The sequence below is a fragment of the Drosophila suzukii genome, chromosome 3 (genome assembly GCF_043229965.1).
Source record: "Drosophila suzukii chromosome 3, CBGP_Dsuzu_IsoJpt1.0, whole genome shotgun sequence".
In the NCBI taxonomy this organism is placed as follows: Eukaryota; Metazoa; Arthropoda; class Insecta; order Diptera; family Drosophilidae; genus Drosophila; species Drosophila suzukii.
This window is the reverse complement of record NC_092082.1, coordinates 91,116,272-91,140,645: the sequence shown is the minus strand read 5'-3', so window position 1 is coordinate 91,140,645 and position 24,374 is coordinate 91,116,272. Positions and strand designations below refer to the sequence as shown.

Here is a 24,374-nt window from a genome sequence, read left to right as displayed (position 1 = left end):
AAGTGGACACACTTTTGTGGCAGCTATGCTGGATGTTCAATCCAATTGGATTTGGTACACTTAAAATTACAGTCCATAATAATAATGGGAAAGGACCATATATGATGTATAAATGTTCTTTATAAAAATGGATTAAACACAGAGTTTTGTATTATTATTGTATTTCAACAATTTGTGATATGTTAAGTTTGTTATTTCTATGGTTTACTGTAAATGTATCTAAAAATATATCTAACATCTAAAGGAAAATCTTTCTCTTTGCAATACAGAGCACTAAAAGCTTCTCCTGAAAGTCCAGGAAATGAAAAGGAAAGATGGCCAAAGTTGTTTTGTCAGTGGCATCACGATAAACCGCTTGAAAAATCAAAGATTTGCACAACAAATAACATTTGGCAACATGTTTACCGTTCGACTTAAGAGCCCGCAAAACTGAAGAAGGTCTTTTATAAAAATCTTGAGTGGATTGGGATTGAGACAACTTGGTGGCCACGTGAGCTGCAAGCGGAATCTTCAAAGGTACGCGGCCAATAGGCAAACACGGAATGAAATGCGCAAAATTGCGACCTTAATTTGCCAAAGTAAATACGGAAAATAAAGGAAACGCAGGCTGAAAGGATTTTCGAAATCTAATTTCCAAATTTGATGGCGGAATCGGTGGTTTCCAAGGGGGGAACCCCTTTTTTCCTGCCCTTTCCTGGGTAAAAATTTACATGCCATGGACACGCACTCGCTAAAACACACACATGCATATTATTTGCAAATTAGCCTGGATGTCAGAGGACCGAGGGGATGCGAAATTGGTTGGAGTGCTCAGAACCCACTCCTCACATGCGAAATGGAACCAATAAAGCGTGAAGCACGCAGTCGTCGGTCGCCGGTCGCCAAACACCAGGCACGGCTCAATGGTCCTGATTGTTGTCCTGATTCATCTCAGGGTCCCCAGTTCTGGGCCAGAGTTCCAGAGATCCTGCTCCTGCTCCTGGCCAGGTCCACGCCGGGATGTCATTTTGTCAAACGCATTTGAAAGTCGCTGGCCCGAGGGTTGGATAAAGGATATGTGTGGATGGAATGGGTTGGCTGATATCGGCGGGCGCCTTTGTTTGCTTTAAAGTTTGCTAAATTTGGTTTAATGCCCATTGATATATTGTAGTAGGTATTTGGGAATTTTAAAAAAATATGAAAGGATTTTAAAAATATTTCAAATAATTTGTAGCTTATGGATAAGGGTTAGTCCGATAAGTATTCCAACCCTAGAATTAATGCAATGTGATTCTGAAACAAAAAATATTGCTCTATACTTTTAGATCTTTTAAAAGTGATTTAAAAATCCCTAGAAGTTCTTTGTCATCTCAGTTATGCTGTGCCTTGTTATAAGCTTTATCCTGATTAGTGGGTATCTTCTAGTCCAAATTTCGGTACTATGATCTTCCAATTTTTTCTGTTTGTTGTCCCTTGCCGGTTTCTGCGGCAACCACACGGGCGTTTCATTAAAGGGTTTGCCCAGAGGGGAGATACAGGGGACAGCGGTATCTGGTAAACTGACATTGGCCCTGTTTGTCATGTGTGGCACATGATTTGAGGCATTTCTGCTTCGATTGGCTTGAATGGGCTGCTCCAGTGCTGGTAAATTGGGAATGATGAAAGAAGAAAGCCAGAGCGCCATTTGCATGCCCTCCTGCCCACTTTTTTTCCACTCCACCCCTGACTTACGTCCGATGCTTTGAGCACAACTGTACCTTTCAGAATTGATGACTTAGGCCTTCATCTTGACTTTCACTCACCCGCCGACAAGCGGTCATAAAAATTATTAATGAACTATGTTAACAGAGGAATGAATAATCTCAATTTGGATGCAATAAAAAAACGAACATATCAAATTTCGGGGTTTTGCAGCTGCCCCCTCGATCGCGTGTGGCACCAAAACAAATCATTAATCATCGAAATGTTGCAATTTCTGCGGTTAAAATTAATTTCGTTGAAGAGTACAAAGTGCCGCAGGACAAAAAGGACGAAGTGCCCAAGCCTCGGGGAGCAAAACAACATTAAAAACTACTAAACAGGCGCAGACACAACCCCACAATGGGGGTCCAAGAAAGGAAAGGGGGTGGAGTGCCCCTTGAGCCTGTGGCTGACACATGCGGAGCTTCGTTTTTTATTTTATATTATTTTGGGGTGCCACCGAGCGGCTGCGAGACAGAAAAAAACTTTCACACATTGTTGTGAGGATGTGTAGCGAAAGCGCCGCGGGATATTTTTTGCACCCCGCCCACAGGACGGCGTGAAAACGCACACATTACAAGGGGGATGGGAAAGCTAAGGGTGCGGTTATACATTACAAAAAATTGCCATTTAAGAAACAACTATTTACGAAAACTGAACGTTTTGGAAAATATATTTAAAAACACTTGAAAATTTGTCAAAAAGTATGCAACAATGTATTTTAAATCTCAAGGTCGGGTTGAATTTTGCATAGCCTACTTTTTGACACCTTTACAAAAGATTTCGGTTTTCTGTACCACTCTCAATATATTTAAAAGTAGTTTTATTGAACCAAATTGTAATTAAATATACGATCATATCACTTAAGAACTATTTAATTTTAAAATATACTTTTTCGAATAACTTAATCTTTTTTTAAGATCTAAACTTTCTCCAAGTGTCTGTAACTCTTTGTTGTGCTGTAAAAAACGATTTGCGACGATTTGTGTCATGTGAGTGTGCTGGGCTGACGACGGCGCTCCCAAAATCGGGGAAAAGCAGATCGAAGGACGGGTTTCGTGTCATCGGCAATGGCATTGATACTTTGTCAGACGTGTAAATTACATGGCGCATTCCACATGCCGAATTCCGCGCACCCCAGCCCCGCTTTTCTGCATGCAAATTTTCCCAAAAATGCGGATGAAAAGCCCGCGACGACATCATCATCATTATTCAAAGGACTCGACGATGTGACGAAGGAAATCCCAAAGGGTTTCCAGCCGGGAAACTACTTTAAATTTCAACCAATTTCAAATGACTTCTTGTCACACATGTGTGGATTACACGGGGGAGTGTGTGAAATCGGTGGGAGGGTCTTATAGGAATTGGGATTGCATCGTTAGTGCAAATCGCATCATCATCAGATCGGCGGAACCAAGTCGACGCTCGTCGCGTGTTTTGATTGATGTTGGACGCTTGTAAGTCCCCGAATTCCCAGTTCCAAATCCTGCCTCCCGAATCCCTTTTCACCATGCGGTTTGACTTGGGAAACCCCTTCTCAAAAATTCGATTTTCAGACGGGGTTGGGGAACGCACACACTTTGCATCCGCGTTCATATTTCGTAATTTTTCACTGGGAATCTCTCGCTTTTCCATTTGACGGCTTGATTTATGGTGAATATCGGGGTGATCCGACGGGGTTAAGACCCCTGACAGCTGTGACTTGTTTATAAGGGTTAAGCTGTTTCAATTTCACCCAGTTATTAGGTTAGATAAAGGCGGTAATGATAAGGTTGTGACAGGCCTGACATTATTCGGCTAACAAAAAATAATAAGCGCGAATAACCCTTTAAAGATTGGTATCGCGAAATGCAGAACAGTATTTATATGTGCAGAGCATTTAAATAAAAATTTAAAAAGGATGAAATTAAAAGTTATAGAATCAAAAAGGTCAGTTTAGGGTTCCCATAATAAAAGCCATTGGGAATTGGGAAATGATAACGTGAACATCGTTATAAAATTTAGTATAGACTGTTAGGGAATTTAACTAAAAACTCATAGAGGTATCCCATTTCAAAATCGGGTTCCAATTACCCCATATATGAAATCTAGAAATTCAATTTGGGGTCCCCATTCTGGAAACCTTTTGAATTATGGAAAAATCGAACATAAAAATGGGGAAAAATGTGACCATCGTTTTAAAGATACATTTCAATGTAGATTATTAGAGAATTCAACCACAAACTCATAGAGGTATCCCACTTATAAATCGGGATCCAATTACCCAAGTTATGGACTTTCGAAGCACAGTTTTAGGTACCTATTCTGATACCCATTGGAATTATGGACAAATCGAACATTAAAATGAACTAAAATTGGGACCATCGTTTTAAAGAAATATTTTAATGCAGATTATTAGAGAATTCAACCACAAACTCATAGAGGTAACCCACTTATAAATCGGGATCCAATTACCCATGTTATGGACTTTCGAAGCGCAGTTTCGGGTACCTATTTTGATACCCATTGGAATTACAGAAAAATCGAACATGAAAATGGACTACAATTGGGACCATCGTTTTAAAGATGTATTTTAATGCAGAATATTAGAGAATTCAACTACAAACTCATAGAGGTATCCCACTTATAAATCGGGATCCAATCACCCATGTTATGGACTTTCGAAGCGCAGTTTTGGGTACCTATTCTGATACCCATTGGAATTACAGAAAAATCGAACATGAAAATGGACTAAAATTGGGACCATCGTTTTCAAGATATATTTTAATGCAGATTATTAGAGAATTCAACTAAAAACTCATAGAGGTATCCCACTTGTAAATCGGGATCCAATTAGCCATGTTATGGACTTTCGAAGCACAGTTTTGGGTACCTATTCTGATACTTATTGGAATTACAGAAAAATCTAACATGAAAATGGACTAAAATAGGGATCATCGTTTCAAAGATGTATTTTAATGCAGATTATTAGAGAATTAAACTACAAACTCATAGAGGTATCCCTCTTATAAATATGGATCCAATTACCCAAGCTACGGACTTTGGAAGCATAGTTTTGGGTACATATTCTGATACCCATTAAAATTACAGAAAAATCGAACATGAAAATGGACTAAAATTGGGACCATCGTTTTAAAGATGTATTTTAATGCAGAATATTAGAGAATTCAACCACAAAGTCATAGAGGTATCCCACTTATAAATCGGGATCTAATTACCCAAGTTATAGACTTTCGAAGCATAGTTTTGGTACCTATTCTGATACCCATTGGAATTACAGAAAAATCGAACATGAAAATGGACTAAAAATGGGACCATTAAACGATGGATATATTTTAATGCAGATTTTTAGATAATTCAACCACAAACTCATATAGGTATCCCACTTATAAATCGGGATCCAATTACCCAAGTTATGGACTTTGGAAGCGCAGTTTTGGGTACCTATTTTGATACCCATTTGAATTACAGAAAAATCGAACATGAAAATGGACTAAAATTGGGACCACCGTTTTAAAGATATATTTTAATGCAGATTATTAGAGAAATCAACAACAAACTCGTAGAGGTATCCCACTTATAAATCGGGATCCAATTACCCAAGTTATGGACTTTGGAAGCGCAGTTTTGGGTACCTATTCTGACACCCATATGAATTACAGAAAAATCGAACATGAAAATGGACTAAAAATGGGACCATCAAACGATGGATATATTTTAATGCAGATTATTAGAGAATTCAACCACGAACTCATAGAGGTATCCCACTTATAAATCGGGATACAATTACCCAAGTTATGGACTTTCGAATCACAATTTTGGGTACCTATTCTGACACTCATATGAATTACAGAAAAATCGAACATGAAAATGGACTAAAATTGGGACCACAGCTTAAAGATATATTTTAATGCAGATTATTAGAGAAATCAACCACAAACTCATAGAGGTATCCCACTTATAAATCGGGATCCAATTACCCAAGTTATGGACTTTCGAATCACAATTTTGGGTACCTATTCTGACACCCATATGAATTACAGAAAAATCGAACATGAAAATGGACTAAAATTGGGACCACCGTTTTAAAGATATATTTTAATGCAGATTATTAGAGAAATCAACCACAAACTCATAGAGGTATCCCACTTATAAATCGGGATTCAATTACCCAAGTTATGGACTTTCAAAGCGCAGTTTTGGGTACCTATTCTGACACCCATATGAATTACAGAAAAATCGAACATGAAAATGGACTAAAATTGGGACCAGCGTTTTAAAGGTATATTTTAATGCAGATTATAAGAGAAATCAACCACAAACTCATAGAGGTATGCCACTTCAAAATCGGGATCCAATTACCCAAATTATGAAATTTAGAATGTCAGTTTTGGGTTCCCATTCCGGAAGCCTTTGGAATTACGGAAAAATCGAACATGAAAATGGACTAAAATTGGGACCACAGTTTAAAGATATATTTTAATGAAGAATATTAGAGAATTCAACTAGAAACTCATAAAGGTATGCCACTTCAAAATCGGGATCCAGTTACCCAAGTTATGAAACTAAAAAGATACGTTTTGGGTTCCCATTCTGCTACCCATTGCAATTACGAAAAAATCGAACATAAACATGGGATATAAATTCGACTCTTGTTTCAAAGAAATTTTTGAATGCAGATATTAGAGAGTTCTACTGCAAATTCAAAGAGGTATCCCACACCTAAATCGGAATCCAATTTGAATATAAGTTTTGGGATCCTATTCTGAAAGCAACGGACTTTCATATTTAAAATAAATTGCATTCTTTTCAACGCTTGTATAAAATCAAAACATTGTGATGTTTAGTATTGCTTAAAATATAATCTTACATCCCCAACAAAAGTGTAAAAAGAATGGTTGAATGGGCTGTGTCAGTGGACAACTGTTTAACTTGTGTGCAATGATAAAGCAATTGTAACAAGGCCAGGAATTGCCCACTCATGCGAGACAATTGGACAGGACAAGCCGCCGCGACCCGCTTGACCAGTCATTTGTCAAATTTGACAGTTGCCCTCGCACGGGTGGCAACCCTGGTCAGCGGGGAAGCCCACGGGCGCAGCAATCCCGGCAGCTGGTCAACCTGTTTGAGGTTGCAAGATCATGCGACAAATGTGCCACGCAGTGGACTTTAAATTCAATTCACACACAATGACTTTCAATTAGACAGCTGAACACCGAATGCTGAAAAGGGGGTGGGCAAAACGGGGGAAAACACTTTCTCCGGCTGGTCAAGTGGTCAACGGTCTGTTAATTGGCCAGCACGGAAGCTAAAAAGGGTTGAAGGTTGCCATGATGATGATGCTGGGGCAAACTTCAAAACGCATTTTACGCTCGTTAGGTCCTGTTTGGAAGTTTTCAATTTAGAGCGGTTAGAAGGACACTGCTGGTCATTGAGGGGATTTTTTTGGTCCCCTGGCTAATCAATGTATTCATGAGCCAAAAACGGTACAGTCAAGCGTAGGTTAGCTACAGATACTTTCTATACACCCCCACCTCAAGTTGACTCATTCGATGGGAATCAGTGTTAACACGAAGTGCAAATCAAATTTGCCTCAACTTGCCATTTTTCAAGCTGTCACTAACACTCATGGCCATCATCTCGACCCTAACCCCACTTCCCTTATTTTCTCAGATCGCGAACTTCTCATGACACAATGAAGATACGAACAAACATATTGACAGCTCGTTGCCATTTAGCGAAATGTTTAAATAAAAATTTGCATTCATTTAGCGGGAATGATTTCGCTGCCAGAAGGAAGTTTTTCCTTTGTCAGTGCTGACAGCTTGGCTGGTTTGTAGCTATTTCGTGAGCTAAAAATATTTGTAGGTATGTTCAAACCTTCTTGAGTTAAGACAACCTACTTAGTTCAGTATTTAAAATTAAAAAAAAAATAATACAAAATACACACAATACACCTACATAAGTATATAATTAAAAATTATACGTGCTTTTAAGAAAATAAATTAGAGTAACAAGTCTTTGTGGTGATTTAGTAAAGGCTTAATACCTTTTCCTTAAAAAGACTCATATACTTTGAATCCGTATTTAAATTCAGAGATTCTAAAATATTATAAAAACCATTTTTTTCATTGTAAATTTTTAATTTTAATTGTAACCTTTTAGCTCTTTGGATAGACTTTCCATGCATCTCTGCTCGTCACCCTCAAAAAAAAATAGCAAACTGCCATTGGCGCCAATCAGCAACACGTCAAAAGTAACGGGCTCTTGAAGACACTTACCAACTCCGTGGAACTCCGCGCAACATATGTTCCAGTCAACTTCCTTTGCGAATTTTCAAAAATTGCAAATGCCGCGACGAACACAATAGCTGGGGAGGATTCTTTTTTTTTGATTCCGTGGGTGAAAGTGTCCTGGCGTGACAGAAATGATTTGGGCGTTGATGTCATCAGCATCAGCATCAAAATTTAGACGTTGCGATTGTAAAAATTAATGATGTTTTGTCGCTAAATAGTTGGGCTGGGAATCAGGGCACATGTGTGACTGAGTGACTTCCTGGGAAAAAAGGAGGACTTTCCATATCCGTTTGCAATTTTTAAGCCCTGTGCAAAGTGTTTTCGTTGGCTTTTCTTTGGGTTTTACTGAGGTTTTCCCTTTTCCTTCGCTGGCGCGTAAATTGACACGACTTTGCTTTCTTTTCCCCCATTTTTTCCTTTCTGCCTCGTTATGCTAATGTCCTTTGGGCCGTAAAAAAAGAGTTTTGATTAATGATGCCACTGGATGATGCAAAGTCGTCGCAGCTGGCCCACCTATATAGAATTGTTATTAAAAAATATGGTGAAGCCCAGTTGGAAACTCTCCACTTACATTCTGCTTCTTGTTTTCTGTTTTTCATTTTTTTGAGGGGTAACTTCATATCAGGTTAGCCTCAAGTTACGCTACTTTACTCTTTCAATATTTAATCAATGCTGAGAGCAAACAATCAACCAACCAACCAACAACGATGGGAAACCGAACCTTAATCAAAAAATCAAACAATTGACATTCAATATGGTCTAATTTTTTACGCTGCCATTAAACAAATTATTGGGGAAGTTCGACGGGGAGATGAAAAACCCGAAACGAGTCCTGGCAGGCCATTTCCCCAGAGGACCTGGAGAACATATCAATAAACCAAACAACGGCCAGGACAAACAATGCCAAGTGAAGAGGACGGCAAAGAAAACTGAGCCCTAGATGGGTAATTGAAAAATGCGAATGAAACTCTATATAGAGCACAAGCCATCTTGTAATTGGGGTCCACCGATGCTGAGCACGACTGTACTGGGGAACGAGGTCAGAGGTCAGACTGTACCTGCCGCTGACAGGAGTACAAAGAGCGACAATAATTGCGCTAAATTTGGTGTAAAATGAGGCAGAATCGCTGGGAAATTTCCGAAAAATTCTATGCAAGATTCACGCATAATTAAGTGCACTCAAAAGGTGGCCGCACAATACACTCTTCCTTTAAGGCACTCGAAAAAATTCTTATTCAATGCAACCTAAAAATTGTTCACCAAAGTTAAAGCCTGCAAACAAATCGTATTTTAATAAAATAGTAATTATATTAAAATCTGAAAAATATATTCCAAATTAACTGAAACCACTCAAATCATTGCATACTTTAAGTCACCTTTTTTACTGATTTCAAAACCTAGTAATATTTGTGCAGAACTTTAAAAATAAATAAATACTTATAAATTTAGAAAACCAGTTAGTTGTATTTAAACTGTACAATAATTTTTTTTAGTGCAGCTTCCAGCTAAGCAGTACCAAAAAACCATACCAGAACAGGACAAGAATTCACATTTACATAATGCTCTTTAGAGGGCAGAGGATTTATGTGTGGCACTTGAGTGCCGCAAATTAATTCAAATGAAATGCGTCCAGAACTTAATCCTCTGGTCCATTGTTGTCCTGGATGTCCTGGATATCCTGGATGCCAGTCCACCAGCCCCTTTTCAGGACGACTAATTTGGTGCAATTGCGACACCTAGGAATCGCTTTCTCTTCTTTGATTTGCGCTAATCGCAAAAGTGTCAGCGACCAGGAGAACTTGATGTTTGCCCCGTTTCCGCATTTAATCACCCCTGGAAAAAGGACCTTTGTTCGGCGGCTGAGAGACCCTGAGAGACCCAGATCCCGAGATGACAGAAATCAGAGCAAAACTAATTTCCCATTAATGAGGGTCGCTCGTCCAATTTTCCTTATTTTCTTGGTTTCCTTTTTTTTTTGCCCGTGATTAAGAATTTTTCCCACTTACCCACACATGCGCCTCATTAATAATTTTTTCGCCACTGCTGCCAGGATCGAGATTAATTTACGCCTCGAAAGGATCTGACGTGTGCCTGTCAGTCGGAAATGTCTCTCTTTTTCGGACCAGCGCCCCCTTTTATCTTCGTAATAATATTAGGATATGGATGGAGAAGTCCTGCGTATTCCTTATTTTGGGGAAGGAGCTGCGCTGAGGCGTCAAATTGTTATTAATTGAAAGTCAAAAGTTTTCTGTGCGGTGCCAGTTTTAATTGGATTGTTCGCTTATCTATGCGAGAATTAATTAATGAAAAATCAGCAGCGGAATGAAAGGAAATCTGTTCAATACAATGAGGTTAGTAATTTATATTTGGGCATTGAAACCCTATTTCTTATACGGAAATATAAGACATTATGAATTCAAGGGCTCAATTGGTTCAATGGTCTTCTTAAAAAATAATACATACATTTAAATAATTATTATATTATATCACGTATTATTATATATATTTTTATTTTATATGATAACCTAATTTCAGAGCTATAGACAATCAGGTTTTAAATGTTTTAGTACACCGTTTTTTTTTTCCTTTTTTGCGTTTTAACTTTCGTACAATTTAATTCCATTCCCCACAATATTCATACGTGAAACTCTATTGTCAGTTTAACTCTCACTTTTTAGTGCTTTTTCCGCCCATCATTGGTATTCCTAATAGAAAATCGTGAGCCCATGAGGTCATCCAGTGGTGACGCATTGAGTTGTGAACCGAACACCTCCCCATAGGCATTCATATTCATATTCCCGAGTGGAATTTTTGGCACTACGTCCTATCTATCTGTGCTCACGCGATCTGATCGCAAAGGATCTCATTGGGAGGCAGTCGCCTGGAAGCTGACAACAATTGAATTGATTTTATTGCCCCGGGAAAGTTATGCGCTGACAGGACTTTGGTTCAATGGATGGGCATAATGTCTCGGGTTCAGGATACACACAATAAAAAACGCCTGTGTGTCGATGCCAAACAATTTCATTTTGTTTGTCCTGAAAAGGCACCCAAAAGCCCGGCCATTGTTGTTAGACTGTTATTAAATTGTTGGTCCAAAAGGGGTGAGATATTTATTCCAGCAGAGGGGGTCAAAATCCGGATCCACCTTTGTTAATCGTCAAGCTGACAATAAATCTTGGCCATGCCAGGGAATCCCGATTGCGTATGTGTAATTCCCGAGCTGACATTTTCCATGAACACTCGACTACTCTCTCGCACATTTATTTTCGCCATAGACAAAGGATACGGACTAGAAGGCAAGGGTTCGGGGAAAAATATTTCATAAATTGAATTGTTTTGCATTGTTGTCGCCCGAAGAGCCCTGCTCTTATTTCGCATTGCCTGACAAACCAAATAAAAAGCATCCAATATGAGTTCTCCAGCGCAGACATGTGTGCACATATATGTTTTTGTGTATCTTTGTGATTTATAACGCGCTTAGAATGCTAAAAAGACATAGAGCCGGAAAGTCTTTCTGATTTAATAATGAAATGTAACTAACAAAGTGAAAAAATTTGGTTTGGATAGTTTAAAATACAGTTTTTTACTCACTTTATAAAAAAACATTTACAAAATTTATTGAAAATATTACCTTTAAACATACAATTCCAGTATACCTGAAACTTTATAATGAAGGTAGTATTTTTAGAAAATGGTATCTAAAAACCAAACCAATTTAAGGCGCTAGAAAACATATCCTGAAAAGTGAAAATGATCGGAGATCAAAGAGTTATCCCAAATGAATAGGATTGTTTTTACAGTTTAGTCCTTTTAAGACAAATATTAAAATAACAACAAATTACCATTATATAGTTTTATACATTTTTTAGAAACTTATAGAGTTCATTTTGGCCTAATCATCATTTGAGTAAAAGCAAGATTATTATATCCGTCAAAGCCTTCCCAACAAATGGTACGGGTTGATCCTCTTATGTATTTTCCATTAAGCTTACTGTAATTAAAATATATGTTAGTTTCGAATTAGTAATTAATTTCATATGAACCTATATACCTAAAGCTACAATTATTGTACCACCAGCCACCAGTGTGCCTTTTAGCGCAATTACACCTGGATTTGTCATTGTCGCTATCAAACGTGGAGAACTTCATTCCTTCGTGGTATCTCAAAGAATCCCAAGCTGTCCCAGAAAATTTTCCCAGTGATTTTAGCTCATAGAGTTCCTGCTCGCTTCCGATTTGAAAGTTATCATAGTGAGCGTAAGCAGATTCTCCATTAAATTTCGCTAGCTTTATGTACAGTTCGTGGGGCTTATCCTTAGTCATCTGGTGCAGCTTCTCCAATCCGATGAACAGCTCTCCAGTTAAGTTTCCAAACCCATTCGTATAGTTAGCCCAGTTTAGATTGAAGTCCACGGATCCGTCCTGACGCCTTTGAATGGTCATCCAACCAGTCGAATTGCATGGAGCTTCAAATACATCTATTCCGGGCATAATTATTTTGTAGATTCCATCTGGACGGCCGGTGGGGCAACTTTCCCATCCACGGCACAAAGAAAGTTCATCGTTCAAATTGGTTATTTTTCCCAAATCAGATTTAGTCTGATAATTCAGGCCATCGATTTCATTATTTTTGGTAGAAATCTGTGCACTAAGGTTCATTAGCTGCTTATCTTTTGTATTAATCTCTTCCCCTATATTTTTAATTTGTTCACTTTTGTCCATAATATCTTTTTCTTTTAATAGTAATTGACCGTCTTTGCTCTTGAGTTCGTTAGATTTATCATTGATTTCTTTATTTTTAAGGCTCACAAGCTCATCCTTGAGCTTAATTTGTTCCTCCGAATTTTCTAACTGTTTCTGCAATTTTTTTATAGTTTCTGCCATGGAATTCACTTTGTCACTTTGTTCAACGATTTGCTTGTCCTTTAAATTTAAAAGATCGTTCTTGCTTTTAAGACTTTCAGTTATATCTACAATTTCTTTAACTTTTAAATTTATTAGATCTTTGTTATGAGTTTGACAATCAGCAATTACTAACTGACTTTGCATGTTGCTATTATCTTTAATCTTGAGTTCTCCGGTTTTTTCCTTGAGAAGATCATCTCTGTACTTGATTTGTTCTTTTGCAATTTGCAACTCACTATGAAGATTTTCAATGGTTCCTTTCAATGAAATCACTTGTTCCTTTAATTCATCAGTAAAAATACTCTCCGATTGCAGCTTTACAGCATTATCAAGGATGGGCTTAAGGATCGAAAAGCAGTAGCCGTTGCATTTGCTTTCCAGTGGTTTAATTTTAGATGGGAATTCCTGAATTCCATTGTCCCCGTTAACAGGATATAGACGTTCCAGGATTGAAATTACCAGAAAAAGCTTTAGGACGATCGATTTCATTTTGGGTAACGCGAACTTCAGCTATCACCGTCGACTGGGAACTGAACTGAACTGCGACATATGGATGCACTCATGTTTATATTAGCTCGATGTAGGAATGTATTTGAGCTTTCTTTCTCTCATTTACATTTAAAAAGAAATACAAGTTAGCACACGATTCTTATGTATCGATAAGAGTGTTCCACGACCGAATATATACAACATTTGTTTTCGAAACGAATTGTTATATGGGCCCTTATCTGCCAGTTTCGATGAATCGCTGAATTCGCCTAATTAAAAAAAATATATATATACTTATACATAAAACGAGCATTAAAGTTTACTTTATTCGTTGAAAAAAATAATGTTGTTATTCAGCTTGATACACAATGCAATAATTACTCGACAATTTATCTAATAATATTTAATAAGACAAAGTGGTATTTCTTACTTTGAGGATTTATAAATTATGCCCCTTAGTTTACTAAATACTTATTTTAAAATAGTCAGGTATATACGAATATTTGATTTATATTTCAGCCCAAAAATAAAACCGTACCCTTTAGATACATCTTGGATCATTAACATCCCTAATAACAAAGAGGATTAAAGAGCTGAGTGTATTTCACAGGAAATAGTCTGACATCGTTAGCTGTCCGGGAAATACTATAACAATATACCTCACACCGATTATGGCATTTTAAATATGATAAATTGTAGCACAGAGCTCTGAAATGAAATTGCAAGAAAGTGAAACCGCAGTTTATTTTGTGGAATGGACAAGATGGGTGGAGAAGTACCGCACCATTGCTAACTGCTTCTGACACCTTAAAAGGCGAATTGAATTTAAATTTGTTGATTATGCTCGGGTAGTGCGAATAATGGTTATATTAAGCCATAAAAGAAATTAAGTCAAACATTATTCTTGGCTGAGCACTCGATAGCACCCCATCTGTGTGCAATATATTTTAAAACAACTTTCACCACCTTTGATCTGGGTGGGCAAATATTATTGATACATCGGCGGCTTCTCAATGGCTTGTAAACGATTTCTGGAGAGGATTTCGGTTTTCAAGGGGCAATCCAAGCGGGGGGCCACATACTTATTTCACTTACTCCGCAGCTACAACGCATATTACACTTTTTGGCAACAGATTTTTGAGTGCTGTTCGAGAGGCTTACGCATGATTTTCCGGGATTTGCTTTATGAAATTTTCAAAATTTTACAATCTGCGCAACGGGAGGGCCGACTGAGGAAATTACACCACGAGTCTACTTCTTTTCTATGTAATTTCAAAATGATTATTACTGCGAGGGGGTGGCGGAAATCAATGCATAAATTACAAAATACAGCCGGCAGACAAAAGCTGATCTTTATTGTTATTCAAATTCAAATCATTTGGCAGCTGCCGCGGCTCCATCGCCGTCGTCATTTGAAGTTGGATTTTGGACTTCAGAGTTCTGCGGCGCCGAGAACGGTGATAATGATTGACTGGCAGACAATCCCGGTCTAATCTGTCAATAATTCAGACCATGTGCTCTGGCTTTTAGCGCTTTCGAGCCCGAGGCGTCGAATTGGCCGCCCAAGCTGTCGATTTCCCAGGCGAGTTGGCCTAATCCGATGGGGATGCCGTGTAATTAGGCCGCCGCGACATCGGAAGTGCCTTTAAAATTGATTCGGATGCGGTTTTTAAATTTCAGCTTCAGGCAGTTTTATTGGAAAAAAACACCCATGAAAAATATTGAAAATATTGTGTCCTCGAAAGATTTTTTTATTCAGATTTTATATAGTTCTGCATTTTCTGAAACATTACTTATTGAAACTGAAACATAATTTTATTGTAATTTATTGTAACATTGTTGGCATCAAATAAATATTCATTTAATCAAACTAATACTAGTTGATGCCAAAAAGAATATTTCAACTTAGTAATATGATTTTGGTTTCAAGTAAAAATTTAAAAAGAGTTATGTTTAGGTAAGCAGTAGTTCAAACTGATACTGAAGTTTTAAATAGTTTAAACTAAATTTAATATTTACTCAATGTTGAAAAACTCATTAATTTTAAATGACTATTTTTTCATAATATTCATTTGGTGCCTCACAGATATTCCAATTTAATTACCCCCACTCCGAGTGTTTTTCTTTCGCGAAACCTGTGAATCATTTCCACAAGGAGCTCCGATAATTTAATGTAAACTTTGCGGTCACGTGGCGCGACCTCCGCTCTCATGTAAGTAAATCAAAGCAAATTACCAGTCGAACACACAAAATGCGAAATACAAAACATAACACACAGCACACATGGGCCAAGGGCAACTCCCACCCACTTCAAACATTTCGGAACCCAGAGACCCCGCCCTAAAAAAGGTTCGCAAGTGTTTTGACATTTAAACGCGTTTTGTGCCCGAAATGACCACCAACAAGAGGTGGACCCGGAGCACAAGGTCGATGGCCCAAGGGAGCCCTTACACTTGTGCCCTGATCCCGAAAATCCCCGGGAAAACTGTGGGAAAACGGGAAAAGCCCAGCCCACCCTGGGAAATTGTAATCAACCCATAGAACACCATAAGCATAGACACATATGCACATGTAAATTTCGGGGATGTAAGCTAGTTTATTTCTATAGGTGATTATAAATAAATAAGTGCGTATAATTAAGCAGGTTGTCCTGGGAGAATCCTTTGAGGGACTTGCGAAGCTCATCCTCTGGCGGTGGCTGCCACATTGGCGGCTTGTTGCGCAATCCCCAGACCTTGGATTGTGGCATCTCGAGTGTGCTGGCCAATGCGCTCCTTTAAAAACCAATTCAAGATAAATATTATATGTAATTACTTTTTAATTTATTTTTGAAATACTTACAATTCTCTTACCCAATTTCTTCAGCCAACCGGCTTCAGATTGCCCAAAACTAATCGCCAGGATGAGGGCCACGAACACGAAGATCTTGTTGAAGTTCATAGTGAGATATCTGGATATAATTCCTTGATTTTAGAAAAGCTATTTAGCTGTGGTTATAGCTGTTGCTGTGGGAACTGAGCGACTGATGATGGAACCTGTGGCACAGGCACCTTTTATAGCGAAGACAGCGATTCTGATAAGGTGACGCCAGGGGATTTTTTCACCGCGAAAAGAGCGAGACTGCAAGTGGATCCCCTTCTTTATGGGGGACCTAAATTATCTGTTTGTCCAGCTGCTTATAAAAATACGGCTTTCCTAGGCCTAAAGTTATGAAATTTAGCTATCACATGTACAAACAGCCAACGAATTTAGACGCTTTTAAAATAAAATTTTATATACCATATATCATTTTTAGTAAAGATTTATCAAGTAGTAGAAATTTTGATTTATAATCATTTTTTGACACATTTGGCTGGTTAAATATTTGCAATTTAGCTACTGTTTCTTGCAAACGCTATTTAGCCCATGAATCTTAAAAACTTTGTGGAGTAGGTGTACATATGGAAGGTTAAAATTTAGCATTTGAATATTATTTATCTAACTTAATTTTTTTTTTAATTTCTGTTAATATGATATATCATACATTTCTATGCTTTACAAACTAATGTAGTAGGAAGCTCACAAAATTTTAATTTACATGCCGAATCGCTGGATTAATTCACCATAAACACACTCACGCAACTGTACTTGGTTTTTAATAGGGGGATGGCCCGGGATTTAGGCCTTTTCACATTGGCACATAATATCAACCACCACGAAAATGTAACTTTAATTTCAACCATAAAAAACCAACACGAGGGGCAGACAATAGACTCGCAGCAAAGACAACAAATGAATTAAATCAGCAAGGGAGGATAGAAAGATATATGTATTTTTGGGGTGGAGAGGTGACTAAGAGTAGAGCATCTTGAATAGGAAGCTCCGAGGATGATGGGCGCCCTGTCAGGATATGCCACTAATTTCCTTAACAAGTAAAAACGCTTTATCCATCTTGGGCTTTGACTCCGCTTCCTTTCCGAACTCGATGTTGCTCCTTTCCGGTTCCATGGCCTCTGCGAAATGTAAATAAAATCGCTCGAATTAACCGCTGAGTGACAGCTACAAGTGGCAGACGGAGACACAAAGGAGGGAGCCGGCAGTCCTGTGTCATAACCGCCAGGACCAAGTCCTCATCCTCATCCTCATCCTCTGGAGCATCCAGAGTTGGTAGAGCCCACAGCAGCGGAAGTAAGTCAGTAAATGCCGCAACTGGTACCGAAGGATGGCTCAACTACTCAAACTGGAGGAAGGCATTCTTAGATGACAGGAGACTTAAATGACATTAAGGTGAGGAAAAAGGTTTAGGAGGTGAGTACTACTAATTCCGGACGGGAATTTATAGAGGAGATATAAAGAAACTTGTTGTTCAATAAAATATCTTTCTTTCTAAAACACAAACATCTGAGATTATATTATTTACCTACCTTGTATACCTAAAATAATACCTTAACAGGTTATGCATATAACCAAAACAAGGAATACTATAGAACAAATCAGATGCTAGTAACCCCTATCTTGTTGTACACTATTATATTTATATTTACTATATATTAAATAATAATTTAAAAACTCAGAATAACCAAAGTAACACAAATGACTCAGGCGATCTTCAGTGACCCTATAAGCAGGCTTCCCCGGGCTCTAAATTCCCGTTCCCCTTGGCAAAGATTAGCAGTCCACCTGGAGACAATGGCTGTGTCAATGTTTGAGCATCTTGGCCTTGCCTCTTCGATAGGGAAATAATCAGCAGATGCCGTCGGGGGAACTTTTTCCCTGGGATTCCCATTGAGAAAGACAGCGGAACTTGAATTGACAAACGAGAGTCTTGCTGATAAAGAACAACGACAATATAGCCAGAAGAAAGGCAAGAATCAGCTCAATTACGGGTGCGCCCCTCACCTTCAAGTCTGATCAGTGATCACTCACTTGAATCATAATACTGAAGCGTCATAAAGTATCGGATCTACTTGGTTATGGGAACCCTTCACTGAGCTCTGAGCTCTCTGTGCTTTTTGGGGACAGAGAAATCACCCGCGTGCAATTCCATTCATAAAACTCAGTCATAGTAAAAAATCTGTTACCCATTACTAGGGGTATTTACTCGGGGCATATTACTTTGCATATAATATATAAAAAATGCGTTAATAAAAAGTTAATTAAGTAGAGATAAAACAGGGGTCTTTACTCAAAGAAGACATTCTTTTAACAGTCATCCAGCATCTCAAAGTTCTGTTGTATCTAAACATCTGTTGACTAACATTCCGCCCAGTCATCAATTAAGTCTAGTTCGAGGTATCTCGTATGTGTCAGTAGATCGTTCCAACTCGATTCTACGATCGTTCAACCCATTGAGTAATCGTCAGTTGTTGTTTTGTTTAGTTTTTTTTAAGTTCTGTTGTGGGGAAGCCAATGAAACGTGCTTGCTGATTAATCCATTTGGCTCGACGCCCGAATGTTTGGCGTTATTTCCAGTACTTTTTCTATAAGTCAGTTTTTTGCTTTTATTCAAACTGTTTGTAACCACAACTAATGGAATTTTTTATGTTTTGAGTGGGCAAAAAAAGAGGTGTGTATACTCAAATTTGTGGTAGAGAAAATTTAAAAAGCTATGTGGGTACAGGGGATTTCTTATGATCAGGAAATAGCAAAGAGAAAGAAACACAGTTGCTATGCAGCGAGATTACACGAATTCGGTAGGTAACATTCTCTATGGAGAAACTTAATGGTTTTTGAGTTCAACTTTATTCATAGCTCATTCCTGAAACATAAAAAGAGCGTGTTGTTGAACCTACTGATAAGCTATTGCGTTGTGATTACTGGACCTTAAGTATGAAAGAGTTATAGCAAAAGAATCAAGAGAGCATCACCATCAAGTGATGCTGATAAGGTAGAAAAGGGAATTTTTTCTGGAAAAAGAAAGCATATATAACAAATAAATGTGCAGGCTTGTCTTTTGGAAAGTACACTTTCTGTTAATAGAGACAGGAACTATGCAATCCCTGGAAGTTTAAACAAATTAAATATTTTATATTGCACATAGTAACTACCACCACCACAGTTTCCGAGCAAGAACAACACTAGGGAATATATAAAGCACAAAATTAAAACTGAGTTACAAAACAGAAGTTGAAAGTTGTTCTCATTTATACAGACACCAACTGAAAGGAACTTAGTATTAAACTCCCCGTACCACGGAGCAGACGTGTAAAGCAGTGTAAGATAAAAAGCCTTTAAAACTAAAATTTTAAACTACTCTTTAAATTTATAATTAGGTAATTAATAATGAAACACAATTTATAATCGATCCCCAATTCTTAAATATCTCTTCAGAGAGTCCGATCTGAGTCCATCTTATGAACTTTTGTCGCGGTAAAAAATCCCCGTCTGTGCAGCAACAGCATCTCTTGTTTTCGCTATATAAGCTCAATCTCTTCGGTTTCCAGTCATCAGTCTCTAAGTTATCACTGCAACAACAGCTTTCTTTTAATCCGGTAATATAGCAACAGTCTCATCATGAACTTCAACAAGATCTTCGTCTTTGTGGCCCTCATCTTGGTGATCAGTTTGGGAAATTCTGAAGCTGGCTGGCTTAGAAAGCTGGGAAAGAAAATCGTAAGTATACCACTTGAAAATTAGGATTCAAATATTCATTTGATTATTTCTATAGGAACGCATTGGCCAACACACTCGGGATGCCACCATTCAAGTCATCGGGATCGCTCAACAAGCCGCCAATGTGGCAGCCACCGCTCGAGGTTGAAAGCGAATCTCGAAAACACTCTTCACGCCACTTAGACTGCCTTTTAATCTAATTTATATTATAACTTAAAAACAAAATTAAAATATCCAAAATGAGTTTCTTATGTCAATGTCAAGAAAAACATACATATTTAAACAAATATAAATAAAATAATAGTAAACACGTATAGAAAATGTATGTATTGTATTTTCATCTGACGATACATTTCTGACCTATGTACATTGTATTCAATGAAATTTGGTAATTATTTCATGCTTATCGCAATTAAAACACATATTTTTAAAATAAAGCACAAAAGTTTTGGAATTTTTATCTTATTCCTTATTTTATAGAAATAAACAGTTTAAAGAAAGTTTACATACCAAACGATTATACGACTTAAAAATATCCTAAGAATTTTTTTTAAATATTAATTTTCTATTTCTCATTCTTTGGAAACTTGGAAGTTTAATAAATATTAATATTAATATTTTTAATCTTTTCCGAAGGATATAATTGTTTATTTGTCATATTAATTTGGTAAGTTTAAAATAAATAAATAAGGTTTAAGTAAAAGTGTTGAGGAATGCAACTTTATCCTCTAGCGGTGGCAGCAACATTGGCGGCCTGTTGTGCGACTCCCAGACCCTGGATTGTGGCATCTCGAGTGTGCTGGCCAACACGTTCCTGTGGAGGAAAATCAGGATAAGTCTCAAATAAAAACATTTGTAAAATTAGGACTTACAATTTTCTTGCCAATTTTCTTCAGCCAGCCAGCCTCCGATTGGCCCAAACTGATGGCCAGGATGAGGGCCACAAAAACGAAGATCTGGTTGAAGTTCATGGTGATTTTATTTGACTTTAAGGACAAGGTAAAATAACTTTTGCTCCTGATAGTGCTGATCCAGTGAGAACTGAATGACTGATGATGCACAATGGATGGCATGAGCTTTTATAGGAAAATCAGTCGAAAAGTCGGTTCCTGATAAGAAGGGGATTTTTACAACGGAAAAAGTACACGAGAGGGAATCCAATCTGATCGCAATCATTTTGGGGAACTGATTTACAGAGTCTAAATCATATTTGGGGGATTTTCACGTTTTCGATTTGGTAGACAAAAATCGGGATTTATTTGACATCTCAGATATATGTTGTAAGTCTTTTAATACAAAAAAAAGACAGTGAATAAAATTAATTTATAATTGAATTTGGATACAGACAAAATATCAATTTGGAAGATATTGAAACCATATTTATTATTCGGTAAATCAAAGATAATTTTAGAAAGCTCTTATGCTCAATCTAAAACTGATTTTTGATTTAGTTGAATGTGTTTTGACCAATTTATGTTTAGTAGGATCCTTTAACCAACATATTTAATTTATCTTTTGCAATATCTTAGAAAAATAAAGTGAAAGAACTTCGAAATTAGCCTTTCTGACTGCCTCTGGCTGTTGCTGCGACATCGGCGGCTTTCTGTCCGACTTCGATAACCTGAAGCGTGGCGTTTTTAATGTAAAGCAATGTGCCCTCCTGCGGAAAGGATTCATTATTACTTTTTAAATCAGTCATTTGACGCAAAACACTTACAGTTCTTTCTTTAATTTTGCGTAAAAAATTAGCTTCAGATTGACCCAAGAAAATCGCCATAGAAAGGGCAAGGAAAACGAAGAGCTTGTTGAAATTCATTTTTGAATTTGAATGTCTTTCCGTTAAAAGAAGGCGTAGTTTGCTAAATCTAAGCACTGAATGAATGTTAATACGGAAATAAAAGGCAAGGCATTTATAGGCGATCAGCCGGCTTAAACAGTCACAGATAAGTCAAAATCTTGATTTTTCCCAATTCAAAAGTAGACAAGAAGAATCAAATTTGTTTTGCGAAAGGTCGCAAACTGGTCTGAATAGTAATTTTTGGCGCCTGATGTCTGTGTTTATTTTAGAATGCTGATAGCAGATGCTCCAAAGCTCCTGATAAGGTTGATAAGAAAACTTTTAGTTAGTAGGCTGTAAAAGTACAACTTTATAAACTTAGCAACTTAGCTATTTAAATTAATAAATGTTTTCTAAATAAATGGAATTCTTTAACGATTGGATGTTTTATTTACTTAGGTCAATACAATAAATAGTTTTTTATTTTTAAATATCAATAGTGGTATATCATCGTGGTTAACCTCGGGCAGTTGCTGCGACATTGGCGGCCTGTTGAGCGATTCCCAGACCCTGGATGGTGGCATCTCGAGTGTGCTGGCCAACGCGTTCCTGAAAAAGTATATCAATGTTAAGTATCCAATTAAAAACTTCACAGAATATAATACTTACGATTTTCTTGCCAATTTTCTTCAGCCATCCAGCTTCCGATTGGCCCAAACTGATGGCCAGGATGAGGGCGACGAAAACGAAGATCTTGTTGAAGTTCATGGTGATTTGATTTCAGATAAGGCAAAAATAGCTTTTCTTCTGATATTGCTTCTGCAGTGGGAACTGAGCGACTGATAATTGCAACAGAAAGGTTGAGAGCTTTTATAGGCGAATCAGTTTATAAGCCGCAGCCTGATAAGGCAAGCGGGAATTTTATTTGCGGAAAAAGTACACCGGAGGAATCCAACCCGATCGAAATCACTCTGAGCAACTGAACCGAAGAACCCAAATTGGATTCAGGGGGTTTTTTATTTTTGATTGATATGCTTTGGCTCGAGTAGGGATTTACTTACCATTGGGATGTACCATTATATTGAAAGTTAGAGAAAAAGAAAGACATTCTTTTGGGGGTGCCACTGAAAGCGCGGGTCGCTGGTCTGGTATGAAATTTTTATCGAAGATTATGAGACACCCACACACATTTCTGTGACACCCCCTTTGTTTTATAATCATTAAGGGATCAATTGGTTTTAAGGATAGTAATTGGATATCAGTTACTTGTGATTTAATTACCTAAATATTTTTAATCAAATATAAAAATACCAAGGAGAACAACTACACAAAATAGATACATATAAATTTATTGTATGCATACAGCTGATTTTTTATAATCAAGTGAGGCTGATAAGGAGATCACTTGTAATCACTCCATTTAAATTATATGGCATAGTATATAATTTAAGAAATATTATTTAACTACTTCTTATTTGTTACTCGTAAATTTGTTTAATTGTTTTCTTGAGTATATGTTGCAATCCATTTAAAATTATAAGCCCTTAGCAGTAATTGAGACATTGGCTGCTTTCACGACGACCTCCGCTGCCTGCATAGTTGCATTCAGGGCATACAACGCCATTGTTAATAGAAATTTTACTTAGATCCAATAAAAACCAATCAAAGGAATAACAACTTACAAGAGTTTTGCCAAGATCATGTATCCGGGCAGCCTCCGGCTGTTAAAAGCAAGGATAAGGAAAGTAAAAGCAAAGTTCTTTAAAGTTCATTTTTATTTGTTTTTATAACTACAGAATTCGCCTAATCTGTTTTAGTGAGCAATTAGCGACTGCTAATTGGAATTAAAAGTCAAGTCCCTTTATAGGGGAACGACTACTACATTTAGAGATAACGCATAATCGTGGATTTTCCCATGGGAAATCAAATTTTTTGGAAAGGGTGAAAAACTTAGCATAATCATATGTTTTGCTCTTATGGCCTAATGACATTGTCTAAAATTTCTAGACTGGATTTAATAAAAAATAATTGATTTACTATATAAATTTATATTTTTTTCTACTTGTCCATGTTTTTACTTTTCAATACCTGTATATAATAATTACAAATAGAGCATGAACTTTTAATGCTTTCAATACTAATAAAATACAAGATAGGGTAATTTTCTTTGATCTTTTATTTACTTAGAACAATAGAATAAATAATAATTGTAATTTAATTTCATAAGTGACAGACATTCATCGTAGTTAACCCCGAGCAGTTGCTGCGACATTGGCAGCTTGTTGAGCGATTCCCAGACCCTGGATGGTGGCATCTCGAGTATGTTGGCCAACGCGCTCCTATAAATGAAGGGAAAAGAGTTACTTTCCAAATAAAACTATTACAAAATGAAGGTCTTACAATTTTCTTGCCAATTTTCTTCAGCCAGCCAGCATCCGATTGTCCCAAACTGATGGCCAAGATGAGGGCGACAAAAACGAAGATCTTGTAGAAGTTCATGGCGAAGTTACTGGATTGTTTCTCGGTTAAAAGAAGTCGATAGTGGTTAATGCTGCTGAGTGGGATTTCAGTGACTGATGACTGGGATTCGAATG

The 24,374-nt window shown here is 37.4% G+C and overlaps 7 protein-coding genes across 12 annotated transcripts in view; 3 read left to right on the top strand and 4 right to left on the bottom strand.

Moving 5' to 3' along the window:
• The window catches only part of Mlc2 (myosin light chain 2), a 272,717-nt gene that overhangs the window by 201,584 nt on the left and 46,759 nt on the right, over positions 1-24,374 (top strand). Inside the window, exon 1 of one of the 6 annotated variants that reach the window (XM_070996186.1) lies at positions 17,738-17,741. The exons of 4 other annotated variants lie outside the window; for them this stretch is intronic. The gene's annotated coding sequence lies outside the window, so the exon portion shown is untranslated. Of the gene's footprint in view, positions 1-17,737; positions 17,742-19,730; positions 19,735-24,374 lie in introns of those variants that run through there. One more of the 6 variants, XM_070996188.1, reaches the window with a different exon arrangement.
• RpS7 (ribosomal protein S7) overlaps positions 1-24,374 on the top strand; it is a 267,915-nt gene that overhangs the window by 235,838 nt on the left and 7,703 nt on the right. The window lies entirely within an intron of this gene.
• LOC108006756 (cecropin-C) lies at positions 15,985-16,448 on the bottom strand. Its single transcript, XM_017070308.4, has 2 exons — positions 16,254-16,448; positions 15,985-16,186 (listed from the first exon to the last, which is right to left on the bottom strand). The coding sequence occupies exons 1-2, from the start codon at positions 16,350-16,352 to the stop codon at positions 16,094-16,096; spliced, it is 192 nt and encodes a 63-aa protein (XP_016925797.3). The 5' UTR covers positions 16,353-16,448; the 3' UTR covers positions 15,985-16,093.
• On the top strand, positions 19,826-20,243 carry LOC108016454 (cecropin-B). Its single transcript, XM_017083107.4, has 2 exons — positions 19,826-20,003; positions 20,059-20,243. Exons 1-2 carry the CDS (start codon positions 19,905-19,907, stop codon positions 20,149-20,151), a joined length of 192 nt encoding a protein of 63 aa, XP_016938596.1. The 5' UTR covers positions 19,826-19,904; the 3' UTR covers positions 20,152-20,243.
• On the bottom strand, positions 20,630-21,075 carry LOC108016465 (cecropin-A2). The gene is made up of 2 exons (XM_017083120.4): positions 20,876-21,075; positions 20,630-20,817 (listed from the first exon to the last, which is right to left on the bottom strand). The coding sequence occupies exons 1-2, from the start codon at positions 20,972-20,974 to the stop codon at positions 20,725-20,727; spliced, it is 192 nt and encodes a 63-aa protein (XP_016938609.1). The 5' UTR covers positions 20,975-21,075; the 3' UTR covers positions 20,630-20,724.
• Positions 22,208-22,627, bottom strand: LOC108016455 (cecropin-C). The gene is made up of 2 exons (XM_017083108.4): positions 22,450-22,627; positions 22,208-22,389 (listed from the first exon to the last, which is right to left on the bottom strand). Exons 1-2 carry the CDS (start codon positions 22,546-22,548, stop codon positions 22,297-22,299), a joined length of 192 nt encoding a protein of 63 aa, XP_016938597.4. The 5' UTR covers positions 22,549-22,627; the 3' UTR covers positions 22,208-22,296.
• LOC108016457 (cecropin-2) lies at positions 23,939-24,319 on the bottom strand. The gene is made up of 2 exons (XM_065866997.2): positions 24,181-24,319; positions 23,939-24,119 (listed from the first exon to the last, which is right to left on the bottom strand). The coding sequence occupies exons 1-2, from the start codon at positions 24,277-24,279 to the stop codon at positions 24,027-24,029; spliced, it is 192 nt and encodes a 63-aa protein (XP_065723069.2). The 5' UTR covers positions 24,280-24,319; the 3' UTR covers positions 23,939-24,026.

Bases quoted from the DNA above. Each gene is read 5' to 3' on its own strand.
- LOC108006756 (XM_017070308.4), bottom strand. From the start codon at position 16,352: ATGAACTTCAACAAGATCTTCGTGTTCGTGGCCCTCATCCTGGCGATT. The intron at 16,187-16,253 runs GTAAGTATTTCA...TGGTTTTTAAAG, and splicing joins AGAAATTGGGTAAGAGAATT to GAGCGCATTGGCCAGCACAC.
- LOC108016454 (XM_017083107.4), top strand. From the start codon at position 19,905: ATGAACTTCAACAAGATCTTCGTCTTTGTGGCCCTCATCTTGGTGATC. The intron at 20,004-20,058 runs GTAAGTATACCA...TTATTTCTATAG, and splicing joins GAAAGCTGGGAAAGAAAATC to GAACGCATTGGCCAACACAC.
- LOC108016465 (XM_017083120.4), bottom strand. From the start codon at position 20,974: ATGAACTTCAACCAGATCTTCGTTTTTGTGGCCCTCATCCTGGCCATC. The intron at 20,818-20,875 runs GTAAGTCCTAAT...TTTCCTCCACAG, and splicing joins AGAAAATTGGCAAGAAAATT to GAACGTGTTGGCCAGCACAC.
- LOC108016455 (XM_017083108.4), bottom strand. From the start codon at position 22,548: ATGAACTTCAACAAGATCTTCGTTTTCGTCGCCCTCATCCTGGCCATC. The intron at 22,390-22,449 runs GTAAGTATTATA...ATACTTTTTCAG, and splicing joins AGAAAATTGGCAAGAAAATC to GAACGCGTTGGCCAGCACAC.
- LOC108016457 (XM_065866997.2), bottom strand. From the start codon at position 24,279: ATGAACTTCTACAAGATCTTCGTTTTTGTCGCCCTCATCTTGGCCATC. The intron at 24,120-24,180 runs GTAAGACCTTCA...CTTCATTTATAG, and splicing joins AGAAAATTGGCAAGAAAATT to GAGCGCGTTGGCCAACATAC.